The sequence below is a fragment of the Synchiropus splendidus genome, chromosome 19 (genome assembly GCF_027744825.2).
Source record: "Synchiropus splendidus isolate RoL2022-P1 chromosome 19, RoL_Sspl_1.0, whole genome shotgun sequence".
Lineage (NCBI taxonomy): Eukaryota > Metazoa > Chordata > Actinopteri > Syngnathiformes > Callionymidae > Synchiropus > Synchiropus splendidus.
In genome coordinates, this window is record NC_071352.1 from 14,143,729 (window position 1) to 14,157,643 (window position 13,915).

Sequence of the window (13,915 nt, forward strand, 5' to 3'; positions counted from 1 at the left end):
GCCCTGTTAAATCAACACCTGCGGTTTAGTGGCGACAGAGTAAACCGAGAATTTACGAGCCATGGAAACCAGTTTATTGAGAACACAGAGCACTAATCGATACAAACCTTTCCGAGGCGTCAAGTTTATTCAATAACGAGGACTTTCTGATGGTAATAGGTGGATATGAGAAGTAAAAAAATTCAGAATGCTAGCAGACACGTTAGCTTGTGTTAGCATTTATAAAAAGTAGATACATATGTTCAGGTGAAACACGTCGATTTTTAACAAATAAAAAACAGATAAACAAAAATGCTGGTTCAGATGAATATATTAGCATTTTAAGGGGCTTTTAGGACAGAATCCAAACAACCGTCTTCCATATTGCAGCTCTCTTTACTGCAGCGGCTCCGCTCCGAGTCCCAAGCAGATGACTGCGCTCCTGAGGGCCACACTGCTTGGATTAGAGGTGGGAGCCCATAAAAACAAAAACAGCTCAGCAGAAGGTTTAATGTGTGGGAGATTAAAGAATATATTTTTTATAAGATTAAAAAAATTCTTCACTGGCTCCCCGGGAGCACACGGAGGTGCAGGTTTCAGCTCTTATTCCTCCTCCGCTGGCAGCAGATGATTGCAAACAGCAGAGATGATTAAATAAAGCTTCTCTCTGCTGCGAGTCCTCATCATTAATTCATCACTGCAGGCGCATCTGCAGCCGCACAACACCCCACGACAGACCAGCAAGTTTCCCCTGTGTTTGTTTCTTTTGTTCTGCAACTTCCTCGTGTTTCTTCACAAAGAGCTGGAGGGTTTTCGACAGCAGAATTCTGTGCATCTTTGTCTTCGTGTGACGTCGCTCTTTTCTTGTGTTATCTAGTCGTGAATCACTCCCAGCCGCAGCATGTATAACTAACCAAGCCGATTTACTCGTCTTTGGTCAAACACCGCTTGTTGATTTGACAGAACAAAGGCGTTTGGCTCTTTTGAAGGCACAGAATGGAGACGCGATGACCTCAAAATCATTCACCAACAATCTACATTCCCAAAAATGTAATCAATAAATACATACAAATTGAATTTCAATTTGAAGCTCAGCAAAGAAAATATATATTAAAACAATATTAAATAGCAAGAGAGCAGCATAATGAAAATATTTTAGTATTTGTCTACAATTTCATGAGGAAATACTGAATAAAATGACCCAAAATATTTGAAACAAAAATTTGTATCAGGGGAAAAATGTCGCACTTGTCATATATGTTACAGAGAGCAAAGCATATTATTTCACTCTCATCAAAAAAGGTTCTATTGAGCAAGTTAATATTGTGGACTTAACATATCAATGACATATTGAATCGCACAGTCAAATATGTGTTATATGAATGTTATTTAAAACAATGAAAGGAAAGGAAATCAGCCTGTTAAATTAAATATACAAAACAGTCAATATATATTTTTCAAATCTCAATAGTGCTTGAAATACATTTTAATGAGGAATTTGCCATCAATCTAAAACTAACTCAAATATTTTTATATTTCATATATTTATCATATTTATTCAGATAATCGTATTCAGTTTCAATGTTTTAATATTGTTATTGTCGTTTATTTATTTATTTAATTTAACTTATTTATTATTATTATTATTATTCACAAACAAAAAAAACATCGCCTGTTGAAAATAGAGTTCTTTTTTAATAGTACTTTTCATGACCGAACTCAAGGAAGAAGCGACCTAACTTCACCGAGTTGTCATCGCCCTCTCGTGGCCGGAGAGGCGACACCTCTAAAATGGTAGGAAATGTCAGACATATATTTTTCACTTTAAAGTACCCGCATAAAACAGCTAAACAACTATTTGAAGCACACACACACACCTTTGTTAAAATGATCAAGTTAATCTGCTTCACTCCTTTGACAGAACGTTGGAAGATGACAAGCAGGAATGTTGTTCTTTGTCAGCGGGTGTTGACACGAATGCTTTACATACGTTTGAGTGAACAGTCCCCACTTTCAGACCACAGCAGGAACTGCCCAACCAGGAGGAGGCACATCTGGTGTCAACGTTCACACTGACCTGTTTGTTCTTTTCTCTCTAAATGGTGGACAGGTTGAGAGCTGTGTATATCAAGTTGACCGTGGTACAAATGACCCCGAGCAGGTTGCAGAGGCTGGACAGGCCGTGGTAGCGGCCGAAGCGGCGCCGATGGGCCCGGTACTTGGGGTCCTGCTCCCTGAGCTTGGCGTACGCCTCCTTCTGACTCTTCAGGCCAATCTGGTTGCCCAAACCATGCTCAGTCTCCACCTCCCTCATCTGCAGCATCACCTCGGTGACTGCCGGCCCGAACCACTGGGCGTTCAGAGCCGTCATGACCAGCGCCACCAAGTACAGAGCCATCTGAAGAGAGAAGCACAGTCGTCGTTGTCAGAACCTCGCGTGTGGCTCTTCAGCAGCGCTCAGAGACGGGACCGGGACCTGCAGGCTCTCGTGCGTGTCCAGCAGCTCCCTCGGGTGGTAGACAGCGTAAACAGCCAGACTGACCACGTTGCAGCCCAGCAGACAGTAGAAGTAGACGGGGAAGAGTTTGCTCTGCACCAGGCCGAAGGTGTGGAGCGTCACCTGCCACACCAGGGCGAAACCTGAAACACGGCACCACGTCAGGCGGCGGCGGCGGCAGCAGCATCGGCATGGCAAGTGCTCGTCCACTGACCTGCGATGAAGGAGACCCACACCTGCATGCCCCAGGAGAAGGACAGCACCAGCAGGTGGAGGACTTTGATCAGGTCGCCGGGCTCCGACTCGGCCACCATCTGTTGACATCACAGCTTCAGAATCACTCAGACACTCACTGCGCCACATTCGACTGTCAATGTTTCGATCAAAGTTCGGCTATAAGAGGTCAGTGAACGCACCAGTGGGTGTGTTTTATTAGATTCTATCAGTTAGTTTCACTGTCCGCGAACTGAACTGAAGAGCAACTACAGCATCAGAATTGTGACAGTCAAAATAAAGTCAGGTTTCCTCTTCATGTTTCTTTCGATTTTCTGCGTTCAACTCAGTGCAAGAAAGCCGTCTGTCAGCAGTGGGTGACGTTAGAAGACAGTGGTGTGAAGAGCACGAGCGATACGGATCTTCAGTCGCTCCCAGTCTGTCGCACCACAGATAACGTCAGATAACGCGCCCTAAAATGCGCTTAACTGACCACTTTTAAGAGAAAACTGGTCGCAAAACCGAAGGCTGTCACGAACAGGTGACGGTGAGTAGCTGTGGAGAGGCTAACCAGCTTTAGCTGCGTCGCTAGAAGAGACTTCCACACCGTTTTACACACTTGTTCATTGTGTATCGCGAACTCACCCTTTCTTTCCTTCTGTTTGAGGAGTGACAGAGAAGCGAGCAAAACACCAGACCAGAGTTCAAGCAGCGCTCCACTTCCTGTTATGAAAGTAAGCCCCGCCCCTGTTACCCCGCCGACCAATGACGTTCTACGATTGCACTCATTTAAATAATTCAAGGTACCGTTCGGTTATTCATGAATAGATTTCTATGATGAAAACGTTTTAATGTTTTCGAAAATACGTTTTAATTATATATTGGCGCTAACTGAGAAATCGTTTATTGGTTGATTTATTTGTTTTTTTTCCGTTCCGCAGCATCCATTGATGAGCGCAGCATCCGACTTCAAATCCAGCCTCCAGTCATCTCATTGGCGCTCCTCTGCTGTCAATCTTACTGCCATCCAATCAGATGGCCTCTCGCTCGACGAAACGCCCCCTCGGCGGTCGGCTGCACCTCCACGCTCAGCGCATCCTCAACACCCCGCAGGTAACGCTCCAATCTCACTGCAGACGAAGCAGCGCGACGATCAACGCGATGTTCTGTTATTTCAAGCGAATGCTCCGTGATGATTCTCGCGAAGTGCATCGCGTTTGTCCGCGCACCGGCTGCTAGCAGGCTGCTAGCGGTTAGCCCTGCTCTGTGGACGCGCGCGCCGACACTAGTCATCCCTCTCGCAGCACATCGCGTTATCGAGATCCACACCATCGAGGGAGCGTAACCGCTTCATGCACCCGGATGCGAGGTCGCCCGATATCCAAACGACTCCTCAGTCCTTACACATCAGTACACGCACGTCCGTTTCCCCTTTGTTTTGGTCTCTGATGGTTGTGTCGTTGAGCAGCACAGATGGGCCGCAGAAAGTCCAAGAGAAAACCTCCTCCCAAGAAGAAGATGACGGGAAACCTGGACACGCAGTTCACCTGCCCCTTCTGCAACCACGAGAAGTCCTGCGACGTCAAGATGTGCGTGCGCGTTGTTCCCCGGGGGGTCCCACTTGTACTGAGGCAAACTTGTGATCTTCCAGGGAGCGGACTCGGAACACGGGGATCATATCCTGCAGCGTTTGTCTGGAGGAGTTCCAGACGCCCATCACGTGTATCCTTCCGCTGCGTGTCACCTTTCCACTCTGTGAAGCGGAGGAGTCCGTTTCCTTCACCCGCCGTCTCCAGATCTGTCCGAGCCGGTGGACGTCTACAGCGACTGGATCGACGCTTGTGAAGCGGCCAACCAGTGACGCAGCCGAACCGACACGTCTCCGGCTGGTCCAGAGCACCGGATCATGGTTAAAATGAGACAAGGATTTTTGGATCCATCCACATTCCACTTGTTTTTACCTCACTGTGTGTTTTAACCTTGTCGCGTCTGCACTGAAAACTCGAGTTTACCTCCCTCTTTAGACGTAAAACGTATTTTTAACGATTCATTTCAAGAACTGCTCGCTTTCACATCACTTTTAGTGTTTTAATGAAATGAGAAAAAACGCTGGTTTTTAAGTATTTTATTGCACAAATGTCATATTCAGTAAAATTCAAAATAAAAAGGTCAAACATTTGTTGAAATTGTTCATCGCCAAAATTCCTTTGTCACACTGAGGCTGGACTCAAAACGACTAGATCGTAGCAAAACATCTTAAAGGTCATTTTATGATTCGCAACACTTTTATTATATGTAAAAACAATGTAAACAGAAAGGCTGTCAATCACTGACTTTGACTTTTCTTGGTACTGATGCATTCACTGGCACTTGCTGAAGGAATTTTGGTGCACTGGAGCATTAGACGCTGAACGCAAATTTAAAATGATAAAAGTTGAATCAATGTTTCACAGCTGTGTTCAAAGCATTTCATGAAGCGGTCAAAACATCGAAAACCCCCCAGTGGTGCGTTCACTGACCTCGTAAACCTTCAAACGTCCACCTTCCGTTCAATCCCCGCTGCACATCAGCCCCCTTCAAAATAATTCACAGTGCGATGATAAAAATGGAACTTTTCCTTTCACCATTCTCCTAAAACGTCGGTGACCAATTGCACTTGAACGCAGCATCTCTGACAAACCTAGCTGTTGTCTATACACTAATCTGAAACCATAACTTTCCAAACTTATTTACACTTCTGGCTTTAATTAGAACCCCGGTCCCCAAAATTTCAACAGCACGTTTCAGACGGGCTGCATATTGTTATGGCTGGAATATCTCTAAAAACACTATGAAAAGTGGCACTTCAATCTGGAACCTTCTGCATCACATGAGCAGTTTTGGCTCAGAAGGCTCTTGTGCGGCAGTTGAACACCAATAACTCTTTGGTAAAAATGGACGTTCACACACACCAGTCAGATTTGGACTCATGTATCATAGAAGGAATATTTCGGGGGTCAAGAATTAGATGGTGTCGCCAGGTGAATTCAATTGATATAACGTCCTTATTTTAAAGTAATGAACCCATGAGTGTACATCACTTTGAGGTCACTCAATTGATTTTATAAGGTAGAACGGCAAATTTCTTCCCACAAAAACAAAGCAAAGCAGAGTTTTGAAACGTGCCACACTTTCTCGTCATTTATGATGCAGTGTTCGTATCGGCCTGAAGATGGCAACCAAGCATCTGCAGCTGTAAATTCTGATGGTTACAGCATATTACGGAAGTTTATTCTCGCTTCGGGGACTTCGAGGGAATCCCGAAAAGATTCTGAAAGTGGGTCATGAGCACCAGAACATTCCGAACCTGCGTCTGACTTGTTTAAAAAAAAAAAAAAAAAGTGAAAGTTAAAAAACTATACAGAGAAGAGCTCGGCTTCGGGGCGTTTTTGTGCTCCAATATATTAATCTAGCTGGCCACATCTTCGAACCGCAGATGTGTTTGGAGTTAAAAACAACGTTAAATAAGAGTCTGGCAGTTCACCGTCTGGAGTGGGAGGGAGGTGGAGCCGGTCAGTCGGAGTACTGGTTGTAGCCGTCGAAGTCCACCTCGCCGCCGTTGTCGTAGAAGGCCTCGGTGGGGTTGGTGCAGTACTTGTTGTCGAAGACCTGCCGCGGGAGCCCGTAGGTGGTCATGCCCTGCTGGGACGCCACTTTGTTGGTGCCCATCTGCAGCGAGATGGTGGACGTGTCGCAGTTCTCCAGCTCCAGCTTCTTGTCGAAGATGTGTCTCCTGGTGCCAGGGGCCGTCATCCCGGCCTGCAGGGGGCAGACCAGAGCCACATTTACAGCCTCCTGCACTGAAGACACTCGGGAATTACTTCATTAAATTCGGGTATATTTTATAATAATGGCTACATTCAACAACAAAAAACTGATTTATGATACAGACGCCCCTCCGCTCCCCCGACCCCGCACCTGGCTGGCCCCCTTGTTGGTGCCCATCTGCAGCGAGATGGTGGACCGGTCCTCCGGGTTGTCCATGCCGATCTTGGAGTCGTACAGATGACGGCGTGTTCCGTAGGAGGTCATGCCCTTCTGACTGGCCAGCTTGTTGGTGCCCATCTGAGGAGTCATCACACGGCAAGAAGACCAGGTTACTGAAAACAACAGGTGTGACCTATAGGGGGAGCCTGAGAGCAGCGGCCAGTGACTCATTTCAAGTGAAGAAGCAGAACCTTTCCATGACCTGATCCGGGGGTGACGTGTTCCCACCTGCAGGCCGATGATGTTGCGTCCCTCCCGCAGCTTTTCCGGAGCGAAGCGCCGCTGCTGCTTCTCAGCGTACTTCACTCCCAGGTCGTATTTGGATTGGAAACCTTTGGACTTGGCCTGAGCCATGGAGGGAGGATGGGAGGGGGAGTCAGAGAGAGGGAGTTGCTCTGGCAACAGTGATGCAATGTTCAGGGTGAATGTGAGCAGGAGCAGAAGAGACATGTTCTCTGAGGTCAAGTCTCAGGTTGAAGTTAGGTCTGCATGTGTTCTGGATGGGTGGGTGGGTGGGTTCTGTGTCAGAGGTCGTGTCGGCAGCGTGCTCACCATGCCTGCCAGAGCGATGAGCGTGCTCTGGACCTGAGTGTGGTTGACGTTCTCAAACAGGTCGTTGGCCTCGAAGATGTCGTGAGGCTTCAGTCCGAACTCGGTGATCGCCCGGACGAAGTTCCCGATGTTCTCCAGCTGCGGGGACAAAACCACAGTCTCAGACCAGAGGTGAAGAAGCGAAGGCCAGACCTCAGGATCCCAACGTTACCTGGTGCCAGTTCTGACTGGAGTGGTTGATCTTTCTCACAGAGCCCGGCTGGAGGACGTTGATGAGCCTACAATGACACGCACAGACCTGAGCCGTCAAGCCTCTGCTGCGCTCGCTGCTCAACCTTTCCACTCACTCGCACAGCAGGACGCCGTCCTTCAGGCTCTCCATGAAGTTCTCGCCCATCCTCTTGCCCGTCAGGTCCTCCATCCACAACCTCAGCTCCTCCTCCTTACGAGGGTCGTACTTCCCCGCCAGCTGGAGACGGGGCCAGAGATCACAGGTCGGTGGCAAACCCTCAGCAGACACCACATAATGCCCAAGCAAAAGCCCTGAATGTAAAGGCCCGTTTCTGCACATTTCCACAGAGCTTATGGAAGGGCCAAACGGAGCAGTACCAGCTGAAACCATGGGGGGCAGTGTTGCTGTTACTGCCTGATAGGTATCTCTGCTGAGACAGGAAGAAGACATAACAGTGGTGGAAACTGTTCGTCCTCCAGTGGCGATATATCTCACGTCCTCACCGACCTCCGCCTCCTACAACGCTGCCTCCGTCCACAGTTCGTTGTTGTCATAGCCTTTTTAACTGTGGGCTGCCCCCTCTGGTGGAGACACTGATGAACAGCAAGAAGCATGGAGGCATGCGATCGCTTCTATTCAGGTGTACATAAATGGACCTTAAAAAGACCGAAGCTCATGGTTCACCCCTGAGCTCATGGTCACTTTATAAACAGAGCATTTCTCTCACAACAAAACTCATTTCAGCCAAGCAGCAAGGAAAGCCATCTGCACTGCCGAAACTCCACCACAGCAGCTCCACCGCTCCTCATCCATTTCCTTATTGGCTCAAACAGCCGCCCTCATGCTCTCAGGTCTTATACAACCCCCCCGCCCCCAGATAACTCTGACATGGGAAGCCAACACCAACAAGTCTTAAGAGGCAGCAGGAGCAGCTTCCAGTCCATCACACCAAACTTGGGAGAAACTGCTTCCACGGACCTCCCCACCCCTCCTTCACCCCCCACCCTCGCTCGCTCGCTCTCCTACTGTTCCGATTTGTTTGGCTCACATTTCTCTCTGGTCCTCGCTCACCCCGGCCTCTCTCCACTTTGCCCTTTGAAAGTGACTCCACCACTCAAAGTGAACAAAGAAGACTTCTTCCCCTCTTCCATCCTCAGACCCCTGGGACATGGACGTCCCTCTGGAGTCCTCAAGCTCCACCAGCCCATAATATTCATCAGCAACAGGCAGAGATTTGACTGACAGGCCTCTGAACGACGCACAAATCTGCAGCATGAAATGATCACACGCCGAAAAAGACAAACTCATGCAACATGAATGAGAAAACAACCTCCAAGTTGACCACTAGTGGCCACTGTTTTCCCACTAAACACAGACACAGATTAAATAAATACATACCTGTCTATAAAGGTGGTGGTTCAGATTGAAAATAAACGATAACATGATTCTCAAATGCAGGTCAGAAGCATGCGGTCATGTGGCCTGAGGTTCAGCACGGTGATACTGGACTTGGAACTGGAGATGACTACACACACACGCACACTATCAGTTGTCAGAACGATGGGAGCCCCAACTTCCCGTTTCCCAGCCAACTCCCAGAAACATGGGGAACCATCGCTGCTGAACCCAAGTGCAGCTCCAGAGACGGTAGTGTCAGCGCCCACTAGCTCACACCCTACAGCCTGACGTGAGTATTCAGAAGAGGAATGAGCAGCACCACACCTGGCCTGAGAGGCAGAGAGGGGAAAACTCAGGATGCTAACCATAGCTTAGCATGTGCTAGCTTTAGCTTCATGGTCCAACATGCAAACGCTAGAGTCAAAGAAGAAGGTGAAACTGGCCATAAACCTTGTATAGAACAAGGCAGGGATGATCAATCCACCGCAGAAAGAAGAAGAAATATGAAAGAGCTTCTCATGTTGGTGAGCTAAACAGCTCAAACCAGGCCAGATGCTAACAAATGCGTTATGTTTGGGTCCTGCTTGGGTCTCTTTCTGAACGAAGGCTCGACCGGCACCTGTGGGAAACACTTGACTCAGTGTGGAAACATACACACACAGCTGGAAGGTCTTTCGTGAGCCTGGTGAGTTCCTCTGGACCGGCTGCAGCCGCAGGTTCGCAGCTGGCGGCAGCCGCTCCGTCGCCGTTGCGTGCCAGCGGTGTTTGCCGAGCAGAATCTTAAGCAGTTTACTCCGGAAAAATAATACCCAGTCAATGACCCTGGGAGCCGTGCGGATCAGGGGTCCATCTTGTTTTGATCAGGGTGTAGTGTAAGCAAGCCTCCCGCGCTTCCTGCACGGCCATTACACGTTTAGATTTGATTCACTCCACGGCACCACACGCAGGCCGTCGACGGAGCGACTCACCGCTTTATAAATAGAGTGATTTTAATTGAAACTTGAGCGGCGGGTCACGCAGCGTCCACGTCTGCTGCGGCATCAGCAGCCAGGAATGTTTGGAATCAGTAGTTTAGTCTCGTAGCCACGTCACCAGCCAGGCGTTCGGTCTGAAAAGGGAAGACTTGGCTCCCTCAAGGTCGCATGTACAGGCTCAGGCAGCTGTTTTCAATAGACGGCTGCTATTAATATTAGCACGGATTGTGAGAGCTAACACACCAACCGCCAGGAATTCAGGGTGCTGGCAAAGGGTAGGAATGTTTGGGCGTCTGAGGGCAAAAGGAAGTGGTGCCTGCTCCTGCGACATAACAAGGATGGCGTCCACCGTGAAGATGTTTATGTCCGATTCAAACAGCTGCCCTCCAGTGACTCGACACACTTCGGTATTGAGCCCTATTGGTGCTCAAGCACCAGCTCTCTTTCCCTACAAGAGAGAGGTGCCCCCTCTGGTGGCCTTTTTCTAAATTCTTGGGGGAAAAAAAGTTCCGTCTCCCATCAGTTCCACCCAAATATATTTTGCATCTGTGGGGGAATTTATTTCAGTTCATGTGGGAATCATTTCCTGAGCTGCCACCACAGGCTCCTCCCACTCCTCCTGCTGCGCTCAGTGGCATTTAATATTTCAAACTGGCTCACGGAGAAATACACTGCATTACGTCCACTGGACGTGAACCAGCAACCTCACCTTCACAGGGAAACGCTGAAACATGACAAAATATCAATACTAGGACATGTCACGATATTTCACCAGGACTTATAATAAATCCAGAGAAACTTCAAAGTCTGGACTGCAGTTCTCTGTGGACCCTGCAGCAACAGCAATTTATTGAACTAAGAGTCACCACAGGCTCAGAAGCCACAAACTGGAAAAGCATGGGAAAACACAACAAGCGATTTAAGCCAAAATATTTCTGCCAAAGATGTATATCGGCCTGGACATGCTGGGCATGGCCTTAAAAGGAAAGCTCCTCCTGCACGATGTGTTCACATCACATGAAACTGGGGAAGTCAGGTGAGATCAATGACCCACTGAAGGGTTTCTCCTGACCTCATGTGGCCCACAGGCCGCTGCTTGGACTGGACTCCAGAATGGGTGGAGACGGAAGGCGGAGCGTGGAATTAGAAAACAACCTCTGAGTTGACCACTAGAGGCCACTGTTTGTCCCAAGAAAGAAGTTCAGAGCTTGAAACACATTTGTGTTTCACGCTAAACACCGACACAAATCCAATAAATACCTTCATGTTTACTTCTTATTAGAAGCACCAGGTCAGATAAAGGGGCTTTGAAGAGGCCAAGGACGTGAAGAGTCAGAGAGGACAGGAGGAGGAGACTTGAGTTCCCTGCTACCATCCATCAGGCGAGAGCGTCCACCTGCCTTCTCTCACTCCTGACTGGGATGTAAACTGTTTGGACTGGAGACACTTTCTCCAGACCAGAGTTGGACCGTGGCGACTCCTTAAAAGGCCATTGAGGGGATCGTGGTGCGCTCAACGCAGCGCTGCTGCAGATCTGACCACAGCCACCAGAAATCAGACACACACATCAGCGTGGACGTGAGAGCGCAGCCACGTTAGGAAGGAGGAGACCTCCCTGTCGCTGGAGAAGACACAAGCCTGCGCCTGACCCCGGCGTACAACAATCCCGCCACACAGCAGAGCAGAAACTAGAAGGGTCCTGACTCACCGTCACGTGTAGTTCTCTGGTCCAACTGTACTTAAACATCTTCCACAACAGCTTCTAAAACCCGCCAGGAGGTGAAGCTCCTTCACAAACATCAACAAAGACCACAGTCTGGTCTGCATTTGTGGTGAAGACCAGGTGAAAACTCGCTGAAGAGCCGACGGAAGAGAAGGGTTTTGGCAAAAACCACGAAAACCACTGAGCCTTCTTGAAGCGGAGGTGGATGTCAGAGGTCAAAGGTCAAGCTGAACCTCGAATCAGATAAGCATGAGACACCAGATTACCATCTCCAACACAGTCCACTGGATGAAGCTGCTCTCATGTCAGACCTCCTCAACAGAACCTCGAGGATGAAGCTCAACAAATGTACAGCAGATAAATGGCAATGACCAAGTTCTGGAGAAGACTGGTTTAGAAAAGCCGAGTCATGTTACCCCAAGAATGAGTCAGCAGTCTTCTCGCTGATCATTACACACGTGGCTAATACATTTAGTTTTCAATTATAAATAACAAATATTAATGCTAAGTGACAGTAAACGTCGAGAAAAATATATTCAAAATTGTTTTTTAAAATCATAAAAATATGAACGCAAAAGGAGCCTTTCACAAATGTATAGTTTTGGTTTAGTTTTAGTTCATTCATTTACACATCTTTTTCCATTTTCGCTTATAAATGGGTTTTTTTTACTAAAAAAAACATTTACTTTGAGAAAAATAATGGACAGTTACAGGCACATATTCCAAAAAAAGAGGATAAGTGTGAGTATAGTTGTGTAAATGATGATAAACCAGTAGCATTTGGAGAGCACCTGGCTCCCCTGACTGGGATGTTGCAGGCCCAACATCCCGCCCAGCTGACGCCTATTCACACCAGGAACAGTCAACTGAGAATGAAGAGATGTGTAATTCCTGGACCATGAAACGTGTGGAGAGAGTTTGGGATCTGCTGATATCACTCACAAGGACGTTCTTCTGCAGCTCATAAAGACCTGTCAAACCTGTTGACTCCCTTCTTCAAGAGCAAACGCTCAGCCTGCATCGTAGTCTGTAGAGTGTAGTGCGTACCATGTGTTTTCATGTGGCATCTGTTCCTTGAAGCACAGGATTCTGAGGTCAAGCCAAACATGTCATCCAGTGGAATTCATTTGTTTCCACAGGTCTCACTTTGGACAAAGATGGGGGCCACACCCACGCTGCAATTGGGCACCTAGGGGCCGCCGAGCTGCTGCATCCTGAGGGCCGCAAATGGCCCATGGGCTGCAAGTTTAAAACCCCTGTCTGGACCATCAGATCTGGATCAAACACATCACCAGGTTCTACTGTCAATCATGATGTCACCTTCACATTAAGAAGCTCGCCACAGCGTCTCCCATCAGTGGAGAATCCTTCAGGAAAACGCAGGATCCACACGGTGATCCGGACCAGACCCAAACACCAGCCCATTCCTTCAGAAGCGGTGAGACAAATAATGGCAAATATCGGGAGTGTACGCACCGATATCTGCGAGCAGCTGGTGACTAGAACACGTTCCTCAACAGAAACATATTGTAAATCCTGCGGTGACAAAGCCTAACATCACCTCGCTTGCTTCACTCTCAAACCACAGAACAACTTTCACCCAACACTGTGGGTAATCTTGCTAATCCCTCCTCCGGCCCACACGGTCCCGGAGCTCCAGCTCCAGCCCAGACACCCGCGGAGATGACGCGCACCTTACTCTTGACCTCGGCGGACAGCCCGAACGCAGGGCCGCTCCGGAAGTGCGTGGACATCTCTGTTGACAGACGCGAGCTGGAGTGGAAGGATGGAGGCGGCGGCGTCCCGGTTCCGGCGGAGCTGTGTGCAGTGGACCTGCGCTTCATGTGCTGCGAGACTTTTGCCTCTTTTTTAAACGCTTCCCGTTTGCGCGAGCTGCGATTGGCCGAGTCCGTCAGCCAATCACAGCTCACCAGGGGAGATGATGTCACCGCTGGGGAATTAGCGCCAATCACTGTCACTTTTTCCACTTTGACGCCACGAAGATGATTTTTTTTATGATTATTACGAGCGTGAATCTGAGCTCCAGTTACATTCGTCCTGTTCGTTTCACTTTTCACAGTCTACAAAACACTAACAAGATCTATCAGGTTGTTAAACCAGCCAAACACGAGTTTTGAAAATGGAACAGAGAACAAAACTGTCACAAATAAAGACACTCATGAGTTGTGGAAGCCAATACGTTTAGTTTCAAAGTCAGTTGTTACTATATTTATAGACATCAATGTACTGGGAACGTATTCTTCTGGATCATGTGTCAAACTCCAGGCCTGGGGGCCCATTCCTGGCCATCTGAGTCTCTT

General features: G+C 48.2%; 3 protein-coding genes across 4 annotated transcripts; 1 reads left to right on the forward strand and 2 right to left on the reverse strand.

Annotated features, from left to right (window-relative positions):
- Window positions 1-61: 61 nt before the first annotated feature.
- Window positions 62-3,430, reverse strand: tmem205 (transmembrane protein 205). Its single transcript, XM_053851963.1, has 4 exons — window positions 3,335-3,430; window positions 2,691-2,790; window positions 2,456-2,619; window positions 62-2,377 (listed from the first exon to the last, which is right to left on the reverse strand). The coding sequence occupies exons 2-4, from the start codon at window positions 2,788-2,790 to the stop codon at window positions 2,075-2,077; spliced, it is 567 nt and encodes a 188-aa protein (XP_053707938.1). The 5' UTR covers window positions 3,335-3,430; the 3' UTR covers window positions 62-2,074.
- Window positions 3,431-3,685: 255 nt separating this feature from the next.
- On the forward strand, window positions 3,686-5,233 carry elof1 (elongation factor 1). 2 transcript variants are annotated; one of them, XM_053850888.1, is made up of 3 exons: window positions 3,686-3,802; window positions 4,158-4,278; window positions 4,341-5,233. In XM_053850888.1, exons 2-3 carry the CDS (start codon window positions 4,163-4,165, stop codon window positions 4,606-4,608), a joined length of 384 nt encoding a protein of 127 aa, XP_053706863.1. In that variant the 5' UTR covers window positions 3,686-3,802; window positions 4,158-4,162; the 3' UTR covers window positions 4,609-5,233. The 2 variants fall into 2 exon arrangements, with proteins under 2 accessions (XP_053706863.1, XP_053706865.1); XM_053850890.1 differs by lacking the exon at window positions 3,686-3,802 and having other exon boundaries at window positions 3,815-4,278; window positions 4,341-4,411; window positions 4,486-5,233.
- cnn1b (calponin 1, basic, smooth muscle, b) lies at window positions 4,785-13,594 on the reverse strand. The gene is made up of 7 exons (XM_053850885.1): window positions 13,289-13,594; window positions 7,615-7,736; window positions 7,479-7,545; window positions 7,268-7,405; window positions 6,944-7,060; window positions 6,647-6,793; window positions 4,785-6,487 (listed from the first exon to the last, which is right to left on the reverse strand). The coding sequence occupies exons 1-7, from the start codon at window positions 13,436-13,438 to the stop codon at window positions 6,242-6,244; spliced, it is 987 nt and encodes a 328-aa protein (XP_053706860.1). The 5' UTR covers window positions 13,439-13,594; the 3' UTR covers window positions 4,785-6,241.
- Window positions 13,595-13,915: the final 321 nt, after the last annotated feature.

Excerpts from the sequence above, each read along its gene's own strand:
- tmem205 (XM_053851963.1), bottom strand. The coding sequence starts at position 2,790 with ATGGTGGCCGAGTCGGAGCCCGGCGACCTGATCAAAGTCCTCCACCTG. Across the intron at positions 2,620-2,690 it reads GTGGGTCTCCTTCATCGCAG|GTTTCGCCCTGGTGTGGCAG; the intron begins GTCAGTGGACGA and ends GCCGTGTTTCAG. Across the intron at positions 2,378-2,455 it reads ACACGCACGAGAGCCTGCAG|ATGGCTCTGTACTTGGTGGC; the intron begins GTCCCGGTCCCG and ends TTCTCTCTTCAG.
- elof1 (XM_053850888.1), top strand. The coding sequence starts at position 4,163 with ATGGGCCGCAGAAAGTCCAAGAGAAAACCTCCTCCCAAGAAGAAGATG. Across the intron at positions 4,279-4,340 it reads AAGTCCTGCGACGTCAAGAT|GGAGCGGACTCGGAACACGG; the intron begins GTGCGTGCGCGT and ends GTGATCTTCCAG.
- cnn1b (XM_053850885.1), bottom strand. The coding sequence starts at position 13,438 with ATGAAGCGCAGGTCCACTGCACACAGCTCCGCCGGAACCGGGACGCCG. Across the intron at positions 7,406-7,478 it reads CCAGTCAGAACTGGCACCAG|CTGGAGAACATCGGGAACTT; the intron begins GTAACGTTGGGA and ends TTGTCCCCGCAG. Across the intron at positions 7,061-7,267 it reads TCATCGCTCTGGCAGGCATG|GCCAAGTCCAAAGGTTTCCA; the intron begins GTGAGCACGCTG and ends TCCATGGCTCAG.